Source organism: Petaurus breviceps, unplaced genomic scaffold (genome assembly GCF_028583685.1).
Source record: "Petaurus breviceps papuanus isolate PSGF00001 unplaced genomic scaffold, PetGlider_PUasm1.0 673, whole genome shotgun sequence".
NCBI lineage: Eukaryota > Metazoa > Chordata > Mammalia > Diprotodontia > Petauridae > Petaurus > Petaurus breviceps.
The window spans coordinates 1,614,275-1,641,059 of record NW_027186448.1 but is presented as its reverse complement, the minus strand read 5'-3'; the positions used below and the strand labels follow the sequence as shown (position 1 = coordinate 1,641,059).

Genomic DNA, 26,785 nt, shown 5'->3' with positions numbered 1-26,785 from the left:
GGATCTCCTAGATTGTGCGTTATACAATAAATAGTTAATACGTTTCTAACTGTCCCTCTGCTAAAAGGTTCTAGTGCACTGTGCCCACGTGTTTATAGCTACTGTTCTCTCCCCCAGCCCTATTCTGCCTAATTTAGAATACCTTGAAATGTACCTGAAGAATATGCATGTAGTATCAGAAGGACATTGGATTACTATATTGAAAACTTGGATTATCATCTCAGCCTTGTTTAGCACCTCTGTGACCTCATGCAAGGCATTCTACCTGTCTGAGGGTCCTTTTTATAAAATTTTATAAAATTGAAGTACTAATCTTTGCTCAGCATGTCTCACAATTCTAGTTGTGTAAGAGTATTTTGAAAACCATAAGGCCTAACCCAACTGTGTAAGATGACTTTATTATTGTTCAAATACTGTTGCCCAAGAGTGACAACTGTGTACAAGAAATATTTATTTATGTGAGATTTGAGTGCAAGACCCTATATTTGGCACTGGGGAAAATACAAGAGGCTTTCTTGTTTGAATAAAGCATGACTGCTGCACTCCCAAAATCCTATTCTCTACCTTTATATTTCTTACATAATTCAACAGACATAGATTTAACTATCTATAGTTTTGCAGGATCATCATTCTGTGGGTATAAAGTGCACAGAAGATTGAGTTGAATGTGTGCTGTATTATATCCTGAATGCTCTTGCTGTTTAAATGGTTCCTCAGTATCAGCTTGCTGTTTGCTTCTTTTCCAATAAAAGCAGTATGTAGAATGAACAGATTTTTATAGGAAGCAACAACTAGAAATTTCTAGCTTACAAAATCATAGACTGCTGGGGCTAGAACAAAACCTAGCATATCCAGCCCCCTCTTATATAGAGAGAAAGTAACTTGAGGCCCAGAGAGGATTAGTGACTTGACCAAATCTGCCCAGTTATTGAGGTATAGGTATAATAATTAATCATATTCTGTGTTCCTCAAAGTTTATGAAGTATTTTTTACCTTCCTGTTTCATGGGTTTGGTGTGAGTATAATATTATCCACATTTCACAAAATAGGATATGGGGGCCCATGTGACCTTGCCCAACTTTACACTGATAGTAAAATGCAGACCTGGAATTTGAACCCCAGTTTCTGGGCTGCTACTACGCCATACTAGTTCTTCTCATAAAATACTAATTGAACTAGCTTTTCTATTATAGTTTATTAAAATACAGTATCTAAGGAACTAAAACTTCTATAAAAGGATCTGTTTGTGTACTGCCAATTCTTAAATGTACTAAGAAAATAATTCTTGGTTTCTTTGTGTTAAAAATTGCTTTCTGTAGGACAAAACGTGAACAGGAAGTAGCTGAACTGAAGAAGGCTATTGAAGAAGAAACTAAGAACCATGAAGCTCAAATCCAGGACATAAGGCAGAGACATGCTAGTGCCCTGGAAGAACTCTCTGAACAACTTGAGCAGGCTAAAAGGGTAAATAAAATTTTTGTTCATTTACATTTTTCTCAAAACCGGTTCCTAAATTAGACTTCTCATTGTTTATCTACAATAACTTTCTTTTTAAAAATAAAATTTTAGTGATGTATTTCATTTTTTATATCACCAAAATTCTTCTAGTATACCTTCTTTCCCCTCCCAAAATACTGTCCCATATAATAATATTTTTTAAATAAAAGAGGAAAAGAGCATAGTCAAGATGGTGGCAATTCGTCTGTGCTCTCCCCAAAACCTTTCTGAATACCTTTAAATAATACCATAAAACCATTCCTGGAGCAAGAGAACTCACAAAACAGTGGGATGAAATAATTTTCCAGCCAAAGAAGACTTAGATGGTCAAGAAAGTTCTGTCACATTTGGGTGAGAGGGGAGCACAGGCCATGACATACAGACCCAGCTCCAGCAAACAGGAGCAGGTGTTGGGAGCCACTGAATCAGGAGCAGCAGCAGCTGGTGAGGGAGTCAGACAACTGATAAGAAGATTACAGGGGTCTCTTTGCTAGCACTGAGACAGGGCTCGGTTGATTCGCCCATACTCAGGTCCAGGTCACAGGCCTGGGTAGTAGTACTAGCACACCAGAGCTTGTAGCCACAGTGAAGCAGGGACTCTCATCACAGTTCCAGGGCAGAAAAAAGTGTTTGTGGCCACTGACAGACCAGAGCACAGGCCCAGAGAATAGCACACACCTTTCTTAGATCATACCACCTTGGAAGAACTGAAAACTTAGCGGTCCTTAGAAGTATCTCTGAAAACAACTGCACAAAATCCCTGAAACTTGACAGTGTGCCGTCCTCCACAGACGCAGAGCCCTATTTTAGCAGAGTCAAAGGTCAAGAAATAGGCTAGGAAAATGAGCAAACAACAAAAAATAAAATTCTGACTATCAAACACATACTCAGAAGAAGATAACAAAGTCAAAGTTCCTACATCCAAAGTGTCCAAGAAAAATATGAATTGGTTTCAGACCCTGGAAGAACTCAAAAAAGATTTTGAAAATCAAGTAAGAGAGGTAGAGGAAAAATTGAGAAGAGAAATGAGAGTAATGCAAGAAAATCATGAAAAACGAGTCAACAGCTTGGTAAAGGAGACACAAAAAAATACTGAAGAAAATTTTAACACCTTTTAAAAAAACAGACTAGGCTAAATAGTAAAAGAGGTACAAAAAGCCAAAGAAGAGAAGAATGCCTTAAAAAGTAGAATTGACTACATGAAAGAAGAGGCACAAAAACTTACTGAAGAGGAGAACTCCTTAAAAAGTAGAATTGGCCAAATGGAAAAGGAGGTACAAAAACTCACTGAAGAAAATTCCTCAAAAATTAAAATTGAGCAAATAGAAGAAATCAAGAAACAATAAAACAAAAAAGAATGAAAAAAAGAAGACAGTGTGAAATATCTCATTGGAAAAACAATTGACCTGAAAGTCATGATCAAAAAAAGAGCTGAGATGTCATCTTTCAAGAAATCAAGCAAAACTGCCCTGATACTCTAAAACCAGAGGGTAAAAATAGAAATTGAAAGAATTTACCTATCACCTCCTGAAAGCGATCCCAAAATGAAAACTTCCAGGAATATTATAGCCAAATTCTAGACTTCCCTGGTCAAGGAAAAAATATTGAAAGCAGCCAGAAAGAAATAATTCAAGTATCTTGAATTGAAAGAGCCAGTCAGGATAATACAAGATTTAGCACCTTAAAGGATTGGAAGGCTTAAAATATGATATTCTGGAAGGCAAAGGAGCTAGGATTACAGCCAAGAATCACATGCCCAGTGAAACTGAGTATAATCCATGAGGCAGGGGAAATGGACATTCAGAGAGAATTGGAGGTCTTTCAAGCATTCTTTTTGTTTTGGGGTTTTTGGTTTTTTGTTTTGTTTTTTTTTGCTTTTTTGGAGGGCAGTTGGGGTTAAGTGACTTGCTTTGCATAAGGTCACACGGCTAGTAAGTGTTAAGTGTCTGAGGCCAGATTTGAACTCGGGTCCTCCTGACTCCAGGGCTGGTGCTCTATTCACTGTGCCACCTAGCCGCCCCTCAAGCATTCTTTATGACAAGACCAGAGCTGAATAGAAAATTTGACTTTCAAATATGAGACTCAAGAAAAGCATAAAGATAAAACAGGAAAGGGAAATCATAAAGTTAAACCTGTTTACATTCCTACATGGGATGATGATAGGTGTAACCATAAAATTTCTCTCATTATTAGGGAAGTTAGAAGGAGTATATATATATATAGACAAATGTACAAGTATGAGTTGAATATGAAGGGGTGATAGCTGAAAAAAAAATTAAGGGGCGTGAAAGAAATGAACTGAGATAAAGAGAAAGGGAGAGGTAGAATGGGAGAAATTATCTCACTTAAAAGAGTCAAGAAAAAGCTTTTACATTGGAGGAAAAGAGGGGGGAAGTGAGTGAACCTTACTCTCATCAGAATTGGTTCAAAGAGGGAATAACACACACATTCAATTGAGTGTAGAAATTTATCTTACCCTATAGGAAAGTAGGAAGGAAAGAGACTAAGAAGTGGGAGAGGGTTGACAAAAGGGAGGGCAGATTGGAGGAGGGTATAGTCAGAAGCAAAGCACTTTTGAGGAGGGACAGGGCGAAAGGATAGAGAGAGAATAAATGGGGGGGGGGGCATACAGTTAGCAATAGTATCTGAAAAAATTTTAAAGCAAGTTTCTCTCATAAAGCCCTCATTTCTCAAACATGTAGAAAAGTTACTCAAATTTATAAAAGAGCCATTTCCCAGTTGATAAATGATCAAGAGATATGAACAGTTTTCATATGAGGTAATCAAATCTATCTTTAGCCATATGAAAAAATGCTCTCACTATTGATCGGAGAAATGTAAATTAAAACAATTCTGAGGTTTTACCTCATACCTATTAGATTCGCTAATAGGACAGAAAAGGAAAATGATAAATGTTGGAAAGGATGTAGGGAAAGTGCAATAGTCATGTACCCTTGGTGGAGTTGTGCACTGATTGTGAACCATTCTGTAAGAGTAATTTGGAACTGTGCCCAGGGAGCTGTGAAACCATGCATGTCCTTGAACCTAGCAGTCCCACTACTAAGTCTGCCTCCCTGAGGAGATTTTTTTAAAAAAGAAAAGGACCTACATATGTACCAAAATATCGACAACTGCGCTTTTCTGTCGGCAGTGAATTGGAAGTTGAGGGGGTGGCAGTTGGGAAATGGCCGAACAAATTGTATTATGTGTTTATAATGGAATACTATTGTACTATAAGAAGGGATGAGCAGAATGGTCTCAGCAAAACCTGGAAAGACTTACATGACCTGATGCAAAGTGAAATGTACTGTTTCCAATTAAAAGCAATATTGTAAGATGAGCAGCTGTGAATGACTTAGATAATTCTCAACAATACAATGATCTAAGACATCTCTGAAGGACTTATAATGAAAAATGATATCCATCCCCAAGGAAAGAACTCATGTTCTGGTATCTGAATACAAAGTGAAGCATACTTTTTTTAACTTTATTTTTCCTGAGGGTTTTTTTTTTTTTGTATATCCATTTTGAGCACCAAGATATGTTAGTTATAACTCTAAGATGTTAACGTGTATATTTGTCTTCCTTCACACTCAATATTTCCACTCCCATAGCTTAGGACATTACCATTTAGGTGTCTTATCAGTTAGTTTGTACCAAAACAGAACTCATTATTTCTTTATCCCATTCACATCGGCACTTTATTAAAATTGCTTCCTTGTCATTAATTTAAATGTATTCGTCTTCCCCCTATCCCAGTGAAAAGGTCTTTTTCTTCATGGCAGGGACCAAGTCTAATGCTTATTTTGTTTGTCCCACAGTGTTATAGTGTCAATCAACATAATAAATGAGATGATACTCTTTAAAACTGAAGAAACATAAGAATGTCCTCTGAGAGGATATTTATTGGGCTGCTTGGAGATCTCTGATCTATCCAAAGCAAGAGACATGCTTGCCAAAGATAATGTTGTGGATTTTCTAGTCCTAGCCTAGTTTCTACATGTATAGTATGAGGGAGATAAAAATTTAATGAGACATGGTCCCTATGTCTTCACATGTAGAAATAGACTACATATTCAAAGAACAGTCTTCTTGGTGAAAGCATCATGTAGTGCTATAAAAATAGTTGCATTTATGAATAATTTCTATTCATGTGGGCTTTTTCTGTCTGATAGTTCAAAGTAAACCTTGAGAAAAACAAGCAAGGTCTGGAGACTGATAACAAGGAGTTGGCCTGTGAAGTGAAAGTACTACAGCAAGTCAAGGCTGAATCTGAACACAAGAGAAAGAAACTAGATGCTCAGGTACAAGAACTACATGCCAAGGTCACAGAAGGAGACAGGCTGCGGGTGGAACTTGCTGAAAAGGCAAATAAGCTCCAGGTAAGTTAGAACACCTTCCTTCTTTAAACCCAAATCAGTGGTAGCATTTCCTATTTTTTTAACCACTATAAAAATGCTCTCTGTTTGTGTGCTGTGCATTTGATGAAGACATGTGAAGATTGTCACTACTTGTAAATGCTGGTATTTTGATACCAGAAAGGCATTTCTTGTTTATTCTTTCTTACTCTAGGAGATGAAATTCCTATTCTTAAAAGCAGATTGATATTAATGGTGCTCACCAGTGTGGTTTCTGGCTCTGATTTCATTACCAGTACTTATAATAATTGGAGGTCAGAGTCCCTCCACACTTTGTATCCTGTGTAATTCTTTTCCATATTTTCATAACTCTTGCTTGGGGAATCTAGTATATTTTGAGTATGGTCATTTTTGACATTTTTTAACCTGCTTACTGTTGTGCTGAACTTGTACTTTTATTCCTGACTACAGAATGAATTGGATAATGTCTCAACCCTCCTGGAAGAAGCAGAGAAGAAGGGCATCAAATTTGCCAAAGATGCAGCCAGTCTTGAGTCACAGCTACAGGATACACAGGTACATTTATGGGAAGAAAAGTCTTCTTATAAAATTTCTCCTCTTAAATTAATAGATGGATTGCATACCAGTTCTTGAATTGCATCTGCCAAAGAATTAAAAGCAACTTGTTATCTCTTATTTATTTTGTTTTATGCTTGTCTTTTGCTTTGTATAGGGTGAGTACACTCTTGATAATTCTAGAATGTTAGCACAAATAACCCAAAAGAATAGATAATCTCTAGAATATTTGACTGTTTATCTGTCTCTATCTCTCTTACATGCTCACATTCATGTGCACAGGTGCTTAAGAGTATATGATGCTGGTGATCATAGAAGGCAGTTGTTGGAATTACAAAGGAATGTCCTTGGTAGCTGTAATTAGAGTTTCTGTGGACCCTTTTTGATAAGAACTTTGTGATCTGATTTTATAGCCATCATCTTGCACTAATACGTGTAAAGATGCATTTTTTGTGATATAAACATCAGGAAGTGACTTTCTCAATTGAAATTTAGATGAATCACTGGTAAATTATCCATATTGTCTAGTCTTGAGATAAAAACTTGCAAACCTTTCACATGATGCAGAGAAACAATGTAGCATATTAGAAATTAAGAAGTGCTTTGCAGAGACAGTTTTTAATATTGGTAAAAATTAAGTGGGTGGTCAGGCAGAAAGTTACAGACGATTCTTTGTATTTTTTCTTGCATGGGACTGTATTTTAAATCAGTTACATGTTTTGTAGGTCTCAGTTTGAGACAGAGTGTATGGTTTATTCTGAAATTTGTGTGTTAAGAGTTTTCTAAACTGATGGTCCCACAGTGGATGCTTGTCCTAGCTTCATATTGATTTTTGTAACATAGGAGCTGCTACAAGAAGAGACGCGCCAAAAGCTGAACCTCAGCAGCCGAATCAGGCAGTTAGAGGAGGAGAAGAACAGCCTGCAGGAGCAGCAGGAGGAAGAAGAAGAGGCGAGGAAGGGCCTGGAGAAACAAGTGTTAGCCTTGCACTCACAGGTGTGCTGTGCTTCTCTTGTTAAGACAGTATTGTTATTGGTCTGGCTGCGTAACATTTAAGCCAGTCACATTAGGAGGCTGGCTTATTTCAGTTCCATTTGGGACAGTTAATTAGGTTGTGCTGAATTAAGAAATAAGCACGTTTTTTTTTTTTGCCAACCTAGGTAATTCTGGTACAGTGCCTGGGGTATTTTAAATGAAGACATAAGAATCTATGAATTGTGTAAGACCTTGTTTTAGTTCCGATTTATAGATTGTTGGCTACCCACTGTACCTTCAAATAAATTACAGATTTTGAATATTGCTCTTGAAATTTTGCTTGCAGTTGATTTATAATACAGTTAAACAGATACAAACATGTTAAATGTAACTCTTACCTCATAGACTCTTCCAAGTAAATATTTCCTCTATAATACTATGATTCCTTAGCTATTGATTAGCATTTGGATTCTTAAATAACAAACACCTCTCTTTCCTTGTAAAATCTAGTTGGCTGATACTAAGAAAAAGGTAGATGATGACTTGGGAACAATTGAAAACTTGGAAGAGAACAAGAAGAAGCTGCTAAAAGATATGGAAGCTTTGAGCCAGCGCTTAGAGGAAAAGGCACTGGCTTATGACAAGCTTGAGAAAACCAAGACACGTCTACAGCAAGAGCTAGATGACTTAATGGTGGATCTGGATCATCAACGCCAGATTGTCTCCAACTTAGAGAAAAAGCAGAAGAAGTTTGATCAAGTAGGCAATGTGTTGTATCTCTTTCTAAACCTGAGATCCACTAGAAAGGATCTCCTGATTCATTTGTCAGTCTGTTACTTGTGTAGTAGTTGACATGAGATGGAAGTATGTTTCAGCTTAAACTTTTTTTCATTGTATTGATATGTGCAGCTCCTGGCAGAAGAGAAGAACGTTTCCACGCGATATGCAGAAGAGAGAGATCGGGCTGAAGCAGAAGCAAGAGAGAAAGAGACCAAAGCCTTGTCCTTGGCCCGAGCCCTGGAAGAAGCATTAGAAGCAAAAGAGGAGTTTGAGAGGCAGAATAAGCAGCTGCGCACTGATATGGAAGACTTAATGAGCTCAAAGGATGATGTAGGAAAAAATGTAAGTTTCATATTTCTAAAATGATGTCACTGTTTGGGGCCAAAGTGGGGTTTTGTTGTTTTAATTTTTTTTTAATCACCAAAAATCTCTCCCACCATCTCCCTCCCCACTGAGAAAGAAAGGAAAACAAAATCCCTATTACAAACATGTATAGTTAAGCAAAACAAACTCCTGCCTTGATCATGTTCTTATAAGTATGAAACATGCTACCTACCTTCTGACAGAGAGGTCGTTCATATACCGTGTTTCCCCGATAATAAGACACTGTCTTATTATTTTTTTTTTTGGTCAGAAAAACACCAGAGGGCTTATTTTAATGAACATTGACAGCAATTTTAATAAACAGGTAAATGTGAACAAAAAAATAAATGTACCTTTATTCAATAAGCAAATCACTGGGGAAGAACAGGATGACGCGCTCACTGCTGCAGCTCTGATTGGATACAGCTCGGAGCGCGGCATGCGTTTCACCAGGAGTAGCAATCTCAATAGGGCTTATTTTCTGGATAGGTCTTATTATCGGGGAAACATGGTAGATATAAATAAATATCTATAGATATAACGATATCAATCTATTATCTTGAATCCATCAACTGTCAAAAGGTAAGTTAGCATGTTTCATAATGATCTGTCATTGTGTTGATCAGAGGTTGTAATTTTTCCAGTTATTACTGTTTTATAAATTATTTTCCTGGTTCTGCTCACTTCAGTCTGTATCAATTCATACAGGTCTTCCCAGATTTCTGTAAGACTTGTTACTTTCATCATTTCTAACAGCTACAGTTTTATATCATAACTTGTTCAGCCATTCCCAAATTAATAGCCTCCGCTCGAATTGCAATTCTTTGCCACTGCACAAAGAGCTGCTATAATATATATATTATATATAATACAATATATTACATATAATATATTATTTTATATATTTACATTTTATTTTATATATATTATATATATAAAGACATATATATATGTCTTTTTCCTTTCTTTAATTTCTATAAGAGTATAGATCTATTAGTAGTATCACTAGGGCAAAGGGTCTGCACAGTTTAATCATTTTGAGGATATAGTTCCATATTCCTTTCAGAACCAGTTCACAACTTAACCAATAGTGCATTAATGTACCTTTTCTCCCATAGTCCCATTCGCATTTATCATTTTCTTTCTTTTATCAACTTTGTCAATCTAGTGTGTGTGAGGTACAACTCCAGAATTGTTTCAATTTGCATTTTTCTCATTATTATTCCACCAGTCAACCTCTCTCTTTCTTAACTAAATACCAAATTGTTTTGATGATTACTGCTCTGTAGCATAGTTTAAGTTTTAGTACTGCTAGGACCCCTCCCCCCCTTTTCCTATAAAGTAGAATACTTTGAATGACTAACACAGTCATAACATGGATGTTGAGGACCTTTGAGCATGAATCTAAGGAATAGGAAATTTAAGAAAAGAGATTCAGGAATAATTTCATTTATGTCTTGAGGATTCATGAGCTTATTTTTTTAAAATATTTTGATAACTTTATTTCAATATAATTGGCTTCCTTTGTTATAATCTTGTCTGTTTTGTTTTATGCATTTAGAAACAGAGTTCTGAGAAGGGGTTCACAGGCTTCAAATTAGACCAGGCCTGGGGAACTTGGTGGCCTTGAGGTTTTGTCTGTGAAGTTTGGATTCAGTCAAAGTAACACATTTGAGGACCTAGAGGGCCATCTGAACTAGACTAAGAACCCATCATCTAAATAAAGAAGCTAGAAATTTACAATAGATTATTAAGCTTTATGTAAGGCAGTTCTTGATTATGGCAAATCATGAACCTAGAGCTGATCAAATTGAGAACTTTAACTTTGCCTCATATTAAGGCCATTTGCCATGAGTTCTCTTTTTCATTTCATATTACTCATATGCCTTCTGCCACTATCTCCTCCTTCATTCATGTCTCATGATGAGGTATCTTTACTCCTTGCCAAGGCTCTACCTGCTCAAGATACCCCATTCCATCCCATCTGCTTCAATGGATTTTCCTCTCTGTTGTCCCCACTCTATCATATTTTCAGTCTGTCTGCTGATCCCTTCCCTACTATCTAACAAATATGCTCATGTCTCCCCCATTCTGGAAAATCCTTCATTTGATCCTTCCAACCCTTCTGTCGTCCTATATCTCTTCTGCCCTTTGTAGCTAAACTCCTTGAAAAGGCTTTCTATAAAATAGGTGCCTCCACTTTCTCTCCTCTCTCTCTCTTTTTAACTTCTTACAGTCTGGCTTCCAACCTCATCATTCCAACACCAAAACCATTCTCTTCAAAGTTGGCAGTGATCTCCTAGTTGCCAAATCCAATGGCCTTTTCTCAGTACTCATTCTCCTTGACCTCTTTGCAGCCTTTTGCACTATTGATCACCCTTTTCTCCTTGATACCCTCTTCTCTCTAGCTTTTTGGGACACCATTCTCTCCTGGTTCTCTTTCTACCTATCTGACAGCTTCTTTTCAGTCTCCTCTGCTGGATCCTCATCCAAATAACATCCTCTAACCATAGGTGTCCAGTAGAGTTCTGTCCTTGGCCCTCTTCTCTTCTCCCTCTGTAACACTTCATTTGGTGATCTCATCAGCTTTCATGGATTTAATTATCATCTCTGTTCTGACTATTCTCAAATCTACCTTATTTTACCTAACCTTTCTGTTAATCTTTAATCTCAATCTGCAACTGTCTACCAGACATCTACTGAATGGATGTGTATAAAACTCATTATCTTTCCCCCTAAACCTCCCCCCCCCCCCGCCTCCTACCTTCCCTATTACTGGAGAGGGCAACATCATTTTCCCAGACTTGCAACTTATGTGTCATACTCAACTCCTCACCATCTCCCATCCCCTATATCCAATCTGCCTATCAGTTAGGCTTATATTCCAAAGCAAAGCATATATGATTTCAGGAGATGATAATTTGAGAAAGGAAAGAGTACTAACAAGTCAAGGGTTCAAGAGAGGCTTTACCTAGGAGACAGAAACTGCAGGTGGGGGTGGGTGTCCCATTCCAGGCACATGGTACAGTATATGCAATGGCAGAGACATGGGAGATGGACTGCCAAGGGTAGAGGACAAGTGAGCCAGAGAAGTAACGTGAAATAAACCTAGAAAGGTAGACGGGAGCTGGGTTCTGAAATTAATTATTTGCTGACTCAGTGACCTCCGTGGCCCCTTCTAGCTCTAAATCTCTCATTCTGTGACTTCTCATGGCATAGGTTCATGAACTTGAAAAATCCAAACGGGCCTTGGAACAGCAGGTTGAGGAAATGAAGACACAGTTGGAGGAGCTAGAAGATGAACTTCAGGCTACAGAAGATGCTAAACTTCGTCTGGAAGTCAATATGCAAGCCATGAAGGCCCAGTTTGAGAGAGATTTGCAGACCAGAGATGAACAGAATGAAGAGAAGAAGAGGCTACTGATTAAACAGGTAGGCCATCAAAAATCCTTCTGAAGCGCATTGTGTACTTGTGGATCCTGATAATTCTACATTATAAAATATGAGGAACCATCCTCTGTGTATCTATTAACCGAGTGTTAAACCTATGTCAGGTGCGTGAGCTTGAGGCAGAATTGGAGGATGAACGGAAACAGAGGGCTCTTGCAGTTGCTTCCAAGAAGAAAATGGAAATGGACTTGAAGGACCTTGAGGCACAAATAGAGACTGCAAATAAGGCGAGGGACGAAGTGATCAAACAGCTTCGAAAACTTCAGGTATGTGAAAGCAGGCCATCTGCCACCCGATGGCTCGTTTTGGTGAGAGCATCATTGTGCCAGATGCGCGGCAGCTGGCTGGGAGTCACCAAGGCTTGGCTCAAGTCCTTTCTAGCATTCTTAGCAGATATGTGACGCTGAGCAACTCTACCCACCTCCCTTGGCCTCAGTTTCCTCAGTTCAAAAAAGAGATGATAAAACAGTTGTAAGAATTAAATGAGATAATATACATAAGAGTACTCTGCAAACTTTAAAGGTTTATGTGTTAGTTGACTATGATTAACAATATACATAATAATTATTAGCTCATTACAGAAAGAAACTTTGATATAATGTCCTCATGACTGCCCATGTTAAAGGTGGAGACCAGGCAGGTTACTTGGTACAAAACAAATTTCATACCTGTTTAGGTATGAATTACTTCTGCTGTGCATAATGGCTCATCCCTTGTTGAAGGTACAACAAACAAAACTTTCAGGTTTCCAGATCCCCATGCCATTTCCTCATTATCAGTCTTTTACACTTTTGGTGACATTCTGGTAAAAGTGAACCAGCAAAAAGTATTTAGTAATCTAGAAAAGAATATTTTAATCTTTGCATTTTTATTACTACTTTATATTAAGGATTTTCTCATGCTATTCATTTTAACCACAAAATTGCTTCCCAAAATATTCTTCTTAAAAAACAGGCACAAATGAAAGACTACCAGCGTGAATTAGAAGAAGCTCGTGCCTCGCGGGATGAGATCTTTGTTCAATCTAAGGAAAATGAAAAAAAATTAAAAAGTCTTGAAGCAGAAATACTTCAACTACAAGAGGTCAGATGCAGTCCTAAGAAATAGGTTTTTGGGTTTTGTAGTGTCTTGTTTACATTTGAATAATAATCTTCATCGGCATTGAAGTACAGTATTGATCTAAATATAGGCTGTGCTTTTCTCCAGAATTTGGCTCATATAAAACCTAGGTGTGATCAGTGTTCTTTTTTGTTATCTACAAAGAAATCTCATTATGCATAGTGGGATATTTTAACATAATTGTTCATTCACAGTTTCTACAATATTCTTCAATATTCGTTACAGGCCAAACATTATCTGGCTAAAAAAAACAATGATGGGGGGTGGCTAGGTGGCACAGTGAATAGAGCACCAGCCCTGGAGTCAGGAGGACCTGAGATCAAATTCAGCCTCAGACACTTAACACTTACTAGCCATGTGACCTTGGGAAAGTCACTTGACCCCAGTAGCCCTGCCTTTCCCCCTGCAAAAAAGCAAAAAAAAAAAAAAAAACAGTGGTGATTTTTAGTTGAGCTATCCAGAGATTGAGTGTTAGATGCTTGCAACTGAGTCATAATTGCTGTGGGAGCCATAGTTGTACATTTCCTTACTGATACATTCACTATTACAATTGTAATAATGTATATAGATTTAGAAATTTTTCATTTCTTCAGTTTGACAGATACAAAAGAAAACTATACATTTTACTGTTAAAATAAATAATGTAGGCTTGACCCTCCCTTTGAATAGTGTAACCATTTCTGACTACTTACTTATTTGGGAAGGTCATTTTTCAGATAGATTTCAGGGATGAGTTCTTGTGTATGGTTATGTATTGTAGTACATTTGAGTAGAAGCATTAGTCTTCTGAGGGCCAAATTTTGTTAATTGGGATTCTTGTTTGAAGAAAATTTTAGCGATACTAGAACTCTGTCTAAAAATAACTGTTTAATCAAAAAAAAAAGGGAAAGGACCTATTTGTACTAAAATATAGTAGCTCATCCTGTGGTGGTAAAGAATTGGAAATTGAGGGGATACTGATCATTTGGGAGGAAAGGAGAAAGAATTTAGAACTCAGTTTTTAGAAATGAATGTTTAAAATTGTTTTTACATGTAATTGGGGAAAAAATAAAATATCAACTCAAAAATAAATAGATAATGAATAGAACTATGTTGATCTGAACATTTTTAGGAACTTGCTTCTTCTGAAAGAGCTCGTCGACATGCTGAACAAGAGAGAGATGAACTTGCTGATGAGATAGCCAACAGTGCTTCTGGGAAGTGAGTCAAATATTTATTCCCTAACAGGGAAAGGTTAGGAGCTAATGACAGGGGCGGCCAGGTAGCACAGCGAGTAAGAGCACTGGCCCCAGAGTCGGGATGACCTGGGATCAAATCCGGGTTCAGACACTTAGCACCACATCCAGAAATAACTGGCTGTGTAATCTTGAGCAAGTTACTTAACCCCAATAGCTTAGGGGCGGCCAGGTAGCACAGTGAGTAAGAGCACCAGCCCCAGATCGAATCCGGGCTCTGATACTTAGCACCACACCCAAAAATAACAGGCCATGTAACCTTGAGCAAGTTATTTAACCCCAATTGTCTTAAAAAAAAAAAAAAAGGAGCTAATGACAAAACTCAACTGTCAACTGTTTTTCATTTGGGTAGTCCAGTTGATAAAACCTCTTAGTTTATTTGCCTTTCTTAGAAAGAGTAACTCCATAGTAATACAGGAATCATGATTTGTGTTTGGAATTGTTTGATGGTACATTTATGCAGAAAAACCACTGAATTAGAAGTCGGGATACTAGGTTTCACTCTTCCACTAAATAGTTCTGTGACTCCAGGACAGTCAGTGTGCCAATGCAGTATGCTAAATATGTCATTTGGGGATTGTGCCTGGCACATGGTCACTCAATAAATGTTGGTTGATTTGATTAGAATACATTATACACTAACCCAAAAATTGCAACTGCTGTTTTTAGTCTAAAAATTCATAAGATTTGGTAACTAAAGTACTTGGGAAATTGTCCCTGTGGGTTCACTTTTCATAAAGGATCCTTTTCAAACTTCTTTAGAGTCCAGGACTGATTCACATAAAGATTCTGGATCACTTCTCTTTATAGAAGGAGCCTTCAACTGATTTGTCTTCTCCCTCCCCATCACTATAATTGAATTCTTTATTTTTATTATAACATTGCAAATAGAAGCATAGAAGTTTAAAAAAATATAGCATTTGTTATTTTTCCCTCCCACTGACCTCCCTTGATTAAACAATTTTTTTAAAAAAATAGTCCAGGGGGAAAAATATTCTTACATTCTGTCTAAATATGCATGTCTTATTCTGGACTTTTAAGTCTATCAGCTCTTTGGCAGGAGTTGAGTGGTGTCTTTGGTCCTCTGAATTTATGGTATGTCATTGCATTGATAATAAGAGTTCTAAAGTCTTTCATAGTTTTTTTTTTTTTTTCAAAAGTAGAGAGGACACCTTAGATCATCTGTTTCAGCCCTCTCATTTTTTCATTGAGGAAAGAAAGGGGCTGTAGTCACAGTCTCCTTACAGAGAGCTGTCATAAAGAACTACTTGGCTTAGTTTTCAGTGGTCTCTCTTTATCACTTTGTTGATGCACTGTCTTTCTCCTTCTGCCTCCCAGATCCTCTTTACTGGATGAGAAACGGCGCCTGGAGGCTCGCATTGCACAGCTGGAAGAAGAACTGGAGGAAGAGCAGAGTAATATGGAGCTTCTCAATGACCGGTTCCGTAAGGCGACTTTGCAGGTAAACTGTTCACCAAAGATTGCTGTTCAATGTTTGGCTTCACTTTCTAAGCAAATGGGGTGAAAGGCTTCTCGTGATGGGACATGGGTGGTGGCTTTTCTTCTCCACTCTGTAGGTGGACACCCTCAATTCCGAGCTGTCTGCAGAGCGCAGTGCTGCCCAGAAAAGTGAAAGTGCCCGTCAGCAGCTCGAAAGACAGAGCAAAGAGCTGAAGGCCAAGCTGCAGGAGCTGGAGGGGTCAGTGAAGTCCAAATTCAAGGCCACCATCTCTGCTTTGGAAGCAAAGATTGGGCAGATGGAAGAACAACTCGAACAAGAAGCCAAGTAAGTCTCAGCTTACATGTAACTTCACTTTCCCACCAACTCATTGTAATAAGGAGACACAGTCAAAGTCTAAGCTAAACTGATTATTGGATGGTTTTCTGGGTCCATTAAGCTTCCATTTCTGCTTAGAATTCAACTTCCTTAAATTTGTATTTACATATTAAATATTTATGTTCTTCAGCTTACTAGTATGGAACAATTCTAGTTTAGAAAATACCTTTCTTTTCCTTGAGATATCTTCAAAAATGTTTTTTCTTCAAATATAAGTAGTGGAAAAGGGACCTTAGATTTTCTAGTGCAGTTCGCTCATTTTACAAGAGGATTCTAAGGTCATGAGGAAATAAGTGACTTATCCCAGTGCACATACTTAACAAATAAGTAGCAGAACCTAGGTCTCAAACTCAGAATTCCTGGCTTTATTGTTCAGAAGTAAATGTCTGGTTGTAAAAAATTGTTGGGGTTTTTTTCCTAAGCTTTCGCAAAGATTAAAGTTGGAAGGGATTTCAATTGACCTTTTCCCCCACCCCATTCATTGATACAGAAACTGAGGCCTAGAGAGATAAATTGACTTAATCACCAAAGCTCAGAGTTAGTATCTCAAAGATTATGGGGAAAAACCAATGTAAACTTTAAAAATGGTATAAAAATGTTGTCTTTATTATCTCCACTATATCATAAACAAAATAAAATTAGAATTAACATTAACATGGCTTGTTACATCATGGAATTTCAGAGTGGGAAAGTACCCCAGGTGATCACCCAAAAGCAAGAATCTCTTTCCAGCATATCATCCAACCTTGGACACCAGTGAAAGTGGGTCCTTCCAAGGCAGCTCATTCAGCTGGTACACAACTCTTGAGTGCTAGGAAACTTTTCTTACATTAAACTTAAAATTGCCTATTTACAACTTTTACCCCTTGCTTCTAGTTCTGCTTTCAGAAAACCTGGTCTCTTCCACATGGCAGGCTTCACATAGTTTAGGTTAACTCATATCTGCCCTAAGTTTTCTTATCTCCAGGGTAACCAACCCTGTCTCCTTCAGTCGAGGCTCCTCTGGCATGATTTAGAGAACCTTCACCATCCCTGGCTACCCACTTCTGGATGCTTTTCAGGTCATCAAACAACCTTCTTACAATGTGGTAGCCAGGATTTTTTTAAGTACTCCAGATGTTGTCCATCCAGGGCACAGCACAACAAGATTCTCTCCCAGACATTTTCTTCTCTCAATATATTCTCAGATTGGATTAGCAATTTACTAGAAACCCCATAATTTTTGGACAAACTGCTATCTAACCATACCTTTCTTATCATGCACTTGTGAGGTTGATTTTTTTGTTTTAGCCTAAGCATGCAATTTGAAATTGTATAGGGATAAATGTAATGTCATTGGATTTGGAAAGGGGAAGGGAACAAGTGTTTATGTAGTATCTTCTATGGGCCAGGCATTGTGCTAAGCACTTTGCAAACCCTGGGAGATAGGTGCTATTGTCCCCATTTTGCAGCTGAGGAAATTCAAGCAGACAGAGGTGAAAGAGACTTGCTTAGGGTCACATAGCAAGGAAATGTCTTACCAGGATTCAGCCCCAGGTCTCTTAACCTTTTGTGTGCTCTGCTGTGCTTGATGAAATGATTCAGTGATAAGTGCTATCCACTTACCAATTTTTTGGTATTACTCTGGTGATTAGGGAAGACCAAAAAAGACTTCTCCAAATAGATGTTCTCTAAATAAGAACCCGTTTTAGACATTTCAGATGTGTTACCTTTTATGTGGGGTGCATTGAGAGGTTCCTTTGAGTTCTACATAGCTGACCTAGATCTAGGTTGAGGGAGTGTAAAAAATTATCTTCATTAGAAATCCTATTTCTAGAATTTCAGCATGGAGACGTGTGTCATTTTCACAGGGAACGAGCAGCAGCCAACAAGCTTGTTCGTCGTACAGAGAAGAAGCTAAAAGAAATTTTCATGCAGGTAGAAGATGAACGTCGACATGCAGATCAGTACAAAGAACAGGTAAGGTAAAGAAACATTCATAGTGAGAGAGAAAGGGTTTCTGAAGCTGTTCCCTAAATTGGCATCTGGCCCTTCCTGTTGGAAGCCATTGGCAGAAAAAGGGATGATGGTTTAGTCACACGGATAGGACTCATTTTTTATGTCATTTCCATACAAGATGCCTTTAAGACATTTGGCTGTGACAGTTCATGGTTATCCTTCTGTTTTCTACCCCCAAATTGAATTGCAATCATTTCCTTTTTTCTCTCTCCACCTCTTGTATTACTTTAAGCTTCTAGAGGACGGGGATGACATCTCATACCTTCCTTTTGTATAACAACAGCAACCTAAATAACTGCTCACGCTGTCAGTCACCTCCATGGTGAAGTGAAGGTGACTGGATATCCCAGAGTGTGAACTTTATTTGTCTTCCAGCTGAAAAGGCTTTAAAGTACAAGACCAGTGATGAGATATATACCTTTAATTTAAGGTCCAGTTCCAGCTCAGTTCACCATCTCATCACTGGGTTAGCTATAGGGTGATAACATTTTTCGGCAACAACTCACAGATTGTGATCTGTGCTGTTGAAAGGAATTACCCATCTTTATGAAGAGTCAAGTTAGCAAGCAGTTGTTAAGCTCCTACTATGTGTCAGGCACTGTTCTAAAAGCACTGGAGATGTTTTTCTTTCTGTATGAAAATACATACAAAAAATTGAGATTTAAATGAAACTTGGAGGTATACAGGGTACTTTCCCCACCAACAGCTTTGTCAGGTATAAATGTTTAATGACCATCTAAGAACCTAATTGAAACAAGCAAGAGGAGGCAGAGAAACGGAATAAAACCACCCTGCAGATCGTTTCTCACAGTTCAGTCCAGGGATACTCATGCCTTCTTTTTTTTAAGACACCAAGGAGTGTCCTGATAGAATTTCAGTTCCCCATGATCCTCCAGCCTGATGCTTGCTCCTTTCCTTTGCTGACTTTTCTCACCATCTCTTTGGATATAACAAGGATTTGTACTCATCAGGAATCTGAATAGAAAGTTTGAAGGGAATGAGTTAGGAGGCTGACTTGCTCCCCCAACTCCAGGACAGACTTCATTACCTTTTCTCTTTTATTGCCCTTCCAACAAAAGAAGTGAGCTTGGAGAATGAGCAGCAGCTCTCTCTGGCTTCCAGAACAGTCCAAGAAGCCCTGCTCTCTTTGAAGAAGGTCAGCAAGAGCCCGAGGATAGCTTCTGCTCATCCTAGTCACGTCTTTTTGGGCTGATTTCATTACTTTGTTTAAAAGCTTTAAGGATTTCCAGAATATGAGACATAAACCCAAAGGTATAGTGAGTGCCCCTCAGAACTAGTCCTCCAGCTGCACTCATGGGTCAAGGGTTTCTGGACTCAAAAGGCCTGAAAGTAGAACTTAGGAGCACCTACTTCTCTGTCTACTTTTTCTTCTGAACAGCCAGAGGACACGGTTATCGTGAGGCAAAGGTATGTACTAAAATAGCATAGCATAAACAGTATTAATAAAACATAATTTCTACCCCAGTGTATGTCTACCTAAATGTAGACAGCACTGGGCAAACTAGACTAATACCTAGAGGCTGCCAGCAGAGATACACACATGAAAGGGACACGTGTAGCCAAGACCACTCAGCTCCAGACTTGCAGTTTTGTGGGGTACTGGTGTCTTCTCTCTGCTGGGCCTGATCATCACTGGGCATGGTATCTCTCACAGTTAGTGTGAGTTGTAGTTGCAGCTTTGGGCTTAGCTGGCATCCTGACCTCACCAACAAGTATTTATTAAGCATACTGTGCACCACTATTGTGTTAAGCTCTGGGAATACAAAGAAAAGATAAAAACAGTCCCAGCCTTTATGGAGTCACATTGTAACATAAGTTAGCATGCACACAAATAGGGACTTTGGACATAGCTTCAGAGGGGAAGGCTCAGGCAGCTGGGGAGAATTGGAGAGAACCACCAAGAGACAGTTCCTATAGTAAGTGCCCTTCAGAGGAAGCCAGGGACTCTGAGAAGAGCGTTCCAGGCCCAGGAGAAAGCCTGTGCAGACAAGAAAATGCAGTGTGTGGCGAAAAAAAACCTCTTGTCCTTTCTTTCCTCCTCCTGCTTTGCTACACTCTGCAGGGGGTACAAGGGAAGGACTCACAAGTCAAAGCTTGACTGGCCAGTCACCCTCAGGCACGGCTGGGCCTCTTTGTTATGTTAGTCAGCAGAAGTCCCTTGTGTGCTGCCATTTGCTTTATCCGTTATCTAATTATTATCCAAGCAGGTTGGTTGGGGAACTTCTTCAATCTTGTTCTCGGGAAATACCTTAACACCTGAATGTTCAAGGATAAAAATAAATTATCCAGCCTGATAAAAGTACATCTTTGTACTTTTACTCCTTAGTACTTAGTACTCCTGTCTTGATTTCTCCATACTATCACTCTACTATTAGCACTTTATCAAAAAGGTGTCTTTCCTCTTATGATCAGATGTACCATTTATAAAGCAATTACCCAACTAGGCCAAATTCCAGTTGTTAAAAAAAAAAAATACATGGGAGAAGAGTGGGGAGCTAGGTGTAAGAAGGCAGGATAAGGTAGGAAGGGACCAGGTTATGAAGGGCTTTGAAAGCTAAGCAGTTGATTTTGTATTTGATTCTGGAAGCAATAGGGAGCCACTGGAAATGATTGAATAGGTGGCTGCTATATACATATAAAATGTATTCCTACATTTTAGGAAAACCAATTTGATAGCTGAGTTTAGGAAGAAAAACAGACTGACAGGCTACTGTAGCAATCCAGGCATGAGGTCATGAGGGTCCACGCTGGGGTGGTGGTAGTGCTAGAAGGAGGCCCATATAAGAGATGTCGAAAAGAGAAACAAGAAGCCCCGGCAGCTGATTGGATATGGGTGCGGAGGGGAGTCAGAGGGAAGCACAGAGAATGACAACCCTGGGTTATAAGCCATCGTGACTGTAATAGGGAAGTTAGGAAGATAAGAGGGCTTGGGGGAAAGATAAGGAGTTCTTTTTTGGACCAGTATGACATTTTGCCACAATTCTGCAGTTTATTAATTAAGCTATTAATTACAGTATCAGTATGCTTTGAAGGAGGACTCATAAAAATTCAAAAGAAGCCTAAGGTGTTCTGAAACTTTAATAGGGCAACTTAGAAAAGTGTTTACTTTAAAAAGATGATAACCACAGTAATGTAACGGAAAACAAGACAAAGTCACCAAATCAATAACAGTGACCAATCTTGATTGGAGAACCAGTGATGATGAAAGTCCTACTTCCCTCCTCTCAGAAGAAAAGCAAGGCACAAACTGTAAGACATGGTCAGTGGATTCGTTTGTTCTGCTTACCTGAGCTTTTCTTATTAGATAGCATTGAGAATGATGTTAATAAGTATCAATAAACCAAAAAAATTAAGATTCAGTGATTATAAATATGATTCTACCTCACGATTTCTGAACTAGAAGATATCAAATCAGTTCTTTCCCTCACATCAAAACCCAAGTTTCCATTTCTTCAGAGCATTAATGCCATGAATTCTTTTATTTTATTTTTTGCTTTTTGGAGGGCAGTTGGGGTTAAGTGACTTGCCCAATGTCACACAGCTAGTAAGTATTGAGTGTCTGAGACCACATTTGATCTCAGGTCCTCCTGACTCCAGGGCTGATGCTCTACTCACAGCTTCACCTAGCCGCCTGATGCCATGAATTCTTATGGTCTGATATAAGTAGTCACATATCCTAGCTCTCTCCTTATCCTGTGGCCTTTGATGGCAGTAATAATAATTTGTCACTAATAATAACTTATAATCAGTCTGTCCCTTTGAAGCTTTTCTTCTCCTTTTTTATCTGAAAGCAAAACACTACTAAGACATCTCTGTAGTTTCCTAGTGTGTTTTCCAGCCTGAGTTCCCCAAGGTATGGATGACATGGGGGTTGTTGGGTAGATTTGATTTTGTGTGTGCCCAGCTAGCTGAATCCCACTCCTTTTCCAATTCAAGTTCAGACTGAGGCTGAATGTGAAAGACGATCACTTTTTCACTCAGACTTAGTGATTTCCTTTTTAACCACTTGTGATGACTTTTATTTATCAGATGGAGAAGGCCAATGCCAGAATGAAGCAGCTCAAACGTCAGCTGGAAGAAGCTGAAGAAGAGGCCACTCGTGCCAATGCTTCGCGGCGCAAGCTCCAGCGTGAGCTAGATGATGCCATAGAAGCCAATGAAGGCCTGAGCCGGGAAGTCAGCACTCTGAAAAACAGACTGAGGTCAGTTCTTATAGACAGTTTGGGACTTTAGTGGGGGACCCAAAGTCAGATGGCTCTTCTTAAATTCAGCCTTGATGTTAGTAGCTGCCATCTTGTGTAGGGATTGCACATCCAGCACATTTTACCCCATGTAAGCTTTTCTGGCAGTATTTCATAGTTTACAAAAATGTAATGGGAACACAAACCAGAGCTTTTGCAAAAACCAGACTCTTCTGGAAAGAATTTATGTTAAACGTCACAAATGTGAAATGGACAAGACAAATTCGTGTGCAGGATGTGGGATAATGGTTGTTACTGGTGGGATGCTTTTCATTCTGGGTATTGGCAGGGAGACTTTCACAGCAGGAAGTACTTACTTAACTCGTTTTGTTCTAATGCCATCAGCCAAAGATGCAGATGAAAAATTTATATCATCTGTTTGGAGAGCTGTATTTGGCTTGACTTGGATGATAAACCTGATTTTATTATGTCTGAGACCATTACAGTTGAAATGCCTGATCACTATTTAGGATTTCTTTCTAAGCACCCACAGGGATCTACTCCTTTTAAGGACACAGCAAATTTCTACAAAATTTGAATAATCCCTTGTTGTTTTAATAATGATAGACTTCCTCATATAGCACTTTATGATTATAAATCCTTCTTATCTAATTTGATTCTCACAACAGCCATTATGAGATAGGCAGGGCAATTCTTACCCAAAGTCACACAACTAGTAAGAGACTTGAAGCTTTTTGATGTTCACTTAAAATTATCTTCTTTCTTTACTATGAGTGAACAAGCCCATTTCAACTTCAGAAATTTCTCATAGATAGTTTTAAGTCAAGTCAGTCATATCTGACTCTTCATGACCCTATTTGAGGTTTTCTTGGCAAAGATACTGAAATGCTTTGCCATTTTCTCTCCAGCTCATTTTATACATGAGTAACTGAGGCAAAACAGTTAAGTGATTTGTCCAGGCTCACACAGCTAGTAAGTATCTGAGACCAGGTTTGCATTCAAGAAGATGAGTCTTCCTGACTTCAGGTCCAGCACTCTGTTCACTGCACCACTTAGCTGCCCTTATGATACTAATAATACAATTATCATTTGAGAAAGCACAATGGCAAAAAGTAATTTATATTTACTGATCACAATATCTGCCCATGTTTGAAGTGTGTGTGTACATATGTACATATACATACATACATGCATACAAAAGGCATAATGCATATTACATAATACAAAATAAAATACAAATAAAATACAAAATAAAAAATACTTCATAGTGAATACAAAAAATACTTTTTTTTTTTTTTTTTTTACCAAATCTCACTGAGTGTTTTTTGGAAAATCAGGATGATGATACTCAGTGCATTTATGGACTCATGGATTCTTCAGTGCCTGAGATCCACAGCTTTGTATCAGGCTGCCTTGGAGTTGATTGTTTAAGATACCAGGTAACCTTACATCAGGGCAGGAAGCTTGGAAGATCATTTAGTCCATCTGAGGCCTACAGAGGTGAAAGGACTCTGATATGACAGTCGTTGGTCCTTGTTTATCTGTTCCAGGTGCCTACATTGTTCAGCTTAGTGTCTTTTAACCCATATTGTGGTCACATTAAATGAGAAACAGATCCCATAGTTTGTTCTTTCAGTTCAGTAGTCTTCTAGAACAATCAAATACGGACATAAAAGGTAAAAGAAGAAACTAGGTTGAATGCCCTCTCAGATCATAACAAGGATGGGTTCAGTGACCAGATAAAAGGAATGTTAGTTGGTAACATATGTTTTACAGTATCTGCTGCCAAGCTTAGCTAAGCAGATGTGGTCACAGCACTGCCAATCACCTTGCTCTTTCTTCATAGTGAATTTTGTATGCCCAGGGGAAGAAAGGGAATGATTTACTAAGCAACAGTGTACTAAAACATGCTTATTAAAAATAACACTTTTTGCTGTACAGGTTATCCATCATAGCTGTTTCTCCCCCCCACCCCCCAAAAAAACCCCCAAAAAGACAAGAACAAAACAATAGACTGGTACCATTTCTTTGTAGTTAGTCGTGTACCTTCATATGACTATATGATTCAATATGACATTGATTCATTTGGTCCATATACCCCAGGGTGTGGACCCAGTATAGGTTCCTAGGGATTTACCTTGAGGAGATCATTTTCTGTTAATTGGCTGGAATGACTCTATCTATTCTTTCTGCATGTGTATCAGTGCCTATGTCTAGACTCCCCAAGCCAACAAGCAGCAAGTTCCAGTGCCCCAAGGGCATATGAAAGCCTTAATATGTCAACATTCCTGGTCCTAGTAATGATTCTTTCTGTTCTTCATACAGGAGGGGAGGCCCAATTACCTTCTCTTCCAGTCGATCTAGCAGGCGCCAGCTACATATTGAAGGAGCCTCCCTTGAACTCTCAGATGATGACACAGAGAGCAAAACCAGTGATGTCAATGAGATGCCACCTGCACCCGTTGAGTAAAAAGAGAGGGCTGGAAGCCAGCTGCGATGCTGTGGGATGGACAAGGACTTCCCTGACCACCAGTCTGCCTTGTGGCCACTGATCAGCAAAGGAAATGGGCAAATTATAAGGTTATTTACTGAAAGATCAACTGTGTCTTAAGGCTCTCTAGCCTCCCCATAATATACCCTGCTTCGAATATAGGTACAAATGCTCTTTTTTTTTTATATATATTTACATATATATTAAACAGAATTATCTGTTCAATGCACCTATTTTCCAAATATTCTTTGGGAGGCCATTTCATAAAATGCTGTCTGAAGAGATTTTTTTTTTAACAGAAACCTCAGATCCTTCATTCCCAGATACTTTTATTGGGGCAGACCCATGGTTGTTATTATGCATGCTTTCTGTTATACAGACAGTTAACTTAGCATCTCCTATGTTCATATGTCCCTTGGCTTCTCAGCTGTATCAAGTCCCTTAGAACATTGTGAAGACCAAACTGCATCTGTATCTTTCATTTTATTCTCATATTGTGATCAACACTATATCAGTGAGCAAACTGTGAAAAAGGGCTTGGGAAGTGCTAACAGGACCAGAATGGGATGGGGAGAGTAGCCTTCACTTTGGTTAATTTGCAGCAGCCCCTTCCTGACAGCCCCGCTGCCCTGGGTGTGGCACCTTGAATCTATGCGTGGGAGCTCTTCTTGGTCAGATCTGGTCTGTGCAGAAGGACAGTCAAAACTTTGCAGCTGAGTTTCCAAGTAGAAATTAACTTATTTACTACTGGATGAGTCTCCGGAATCCTGTGTCTGTTAGTGCTTCCTACTCCTTATGAGTAAGCAGCCTCTGCACTCCAGAGCAGAGATTTGTGAAAGGCCCTGCAGCTTCTGGTGCTGACGTTGAATTCCAGCCATGGCTTTTAAGCCCAAAAGGGGAACATTGGTTTTCTACATCTGAGGCTTGTTCCAAGTTTGTCAGTGGTTTAGAGGCTCAGCATTGGATACCTGTTTTCCTGAATGTTAACATGCCAGTGAATATGAATCCTTTCCTTTCCCTTCTCCCTTTTAAACAGTGTTACAGTGAATATTTAGCATTCTCTTTTGGTTAATAGTTAAATAATTTGACATTACAGAAAGTGCCTTAGACACTACAGTACTAAGACAATGTTAAATATATTATTTACCTATATAACAATTTAATGTATTAATTTTTGACTGCGCTTCATATCATGTACCTTTCTAGTGAAAGTGGTATGATGAATATTCAGTGATGATGAATCAGTGTTAATTATAAATCTTTGATTTTCTGCAATGGGCTTGAGAACACGACTCATATTTTGGGTTTAAAGCTTTAACATCGGTTATGAAGGTTTTGTTATGTGGGTATGGAATCTCTTGTTTCATCCCATCCCCTTTATGAATCATACTGGCTGCTGACCACCAGGCACTTGACTGCAAACATCTTTTCTTGTATCCCCATATTTCTAGACAATGATTTTTGTAAGACAATAAATTTATTATAGATATTTATGCCTGCTCTGTTTACTTGAAGGAAAAAGCATCGTTGAGAATAAACAGACCTCAATAAACAAGAATGATCATATGAACATAAAATCTGCTTTCTCACCTTCTGTTCTACAGCTTAACATTGATGGTCACTGGTGAATGTTAAAGTAGCTACAAGTCATCCCAGCTCTTCACCAAAATGCATTCCTCTTAAATTATTAGATTCTCCATGTTTTATTATGTAGGTCTTAATGTCCCTTTTCCAGCAAATGATTCTTATGCTGGGATAGGCTGATTAATTGCTCCTGTTTCTATAACAAAGAGCCCCTAAAACAACTTTATCTCCAATTTGTAGATAGAGAAGTGGAGACTCTGAAGGACAGAATCACTTGCCTGCACCACCACGATAGATAA

General features: G+C 38.6%; 1 protein-coding gene across 3 annotated transcripts in view; it reads left to right on the top strand.

The window, feature by feature from the left end:
• The window catches only part of MYH10 (myosin heavy chain 10), a 214,955-nt gene extending 188,564 nt beyond the window's left edge, over positions 1-26,391 (top strand). For all 3 annotated transcript variants that reach the window (XM_069104170.1, XM_069104168.1, XM_069104169.1), the window contains 15 exons: positions 1,320-1,464; positions 5,673-5,879; positions 6,327-6,431; positions 7,275-7,427; positions 7,917-8,165; positions 8,316-8,528; positions 11,769-11,981; positions 12,104-12,265; positions 12,954-13,082; positions 14,230-14,318; positions 15,692-15,815; positions 15,931-16,139; positions 18,041-18,149; positions 22,239-22,411; positions 24,737-26,391. In XM_069104170.1, coding sequence (XP_068960271.1) covers positions 1,320-1,464; positions 5,673-5,879; positions 6,327-6,431; positions 7,275-7,427; positions 7,917-8,165; positions 8,316-8,528; positions 11,769-11,981; positions 12,104-12,265; positions 12,954-13,082; positions 14,230-14,318; positions 15,692-15,815; positions 15,931-16,139; positions 18,041-18,149; positions 22,239-22,411; positions 24,737-24,881 — 2,425 coding nt within the window. In that variant the 3' untranslated portion in view covers positions 24,882-26,391. The remainder of the gene's footprint in view (positions 1-1,319; positions 1,465-5,672; positions 5,880-6,326; positions 6,432-7,274; positions 7,428-7,916; positions 8,166-8,315; positions 8,529-11,768; positions 11,982-12,103; positions 12,266-12,953; positions 13,083-14,229; positions 14,319-15,691; positions 15,816-15,930; positions 16,140-18,040; positions 18,150-22,238; positions 22,412-24,736) is intronic.
• The last annotated feature ends 394 nt before the right edge of the window (positions 26,392-26,785 follow it).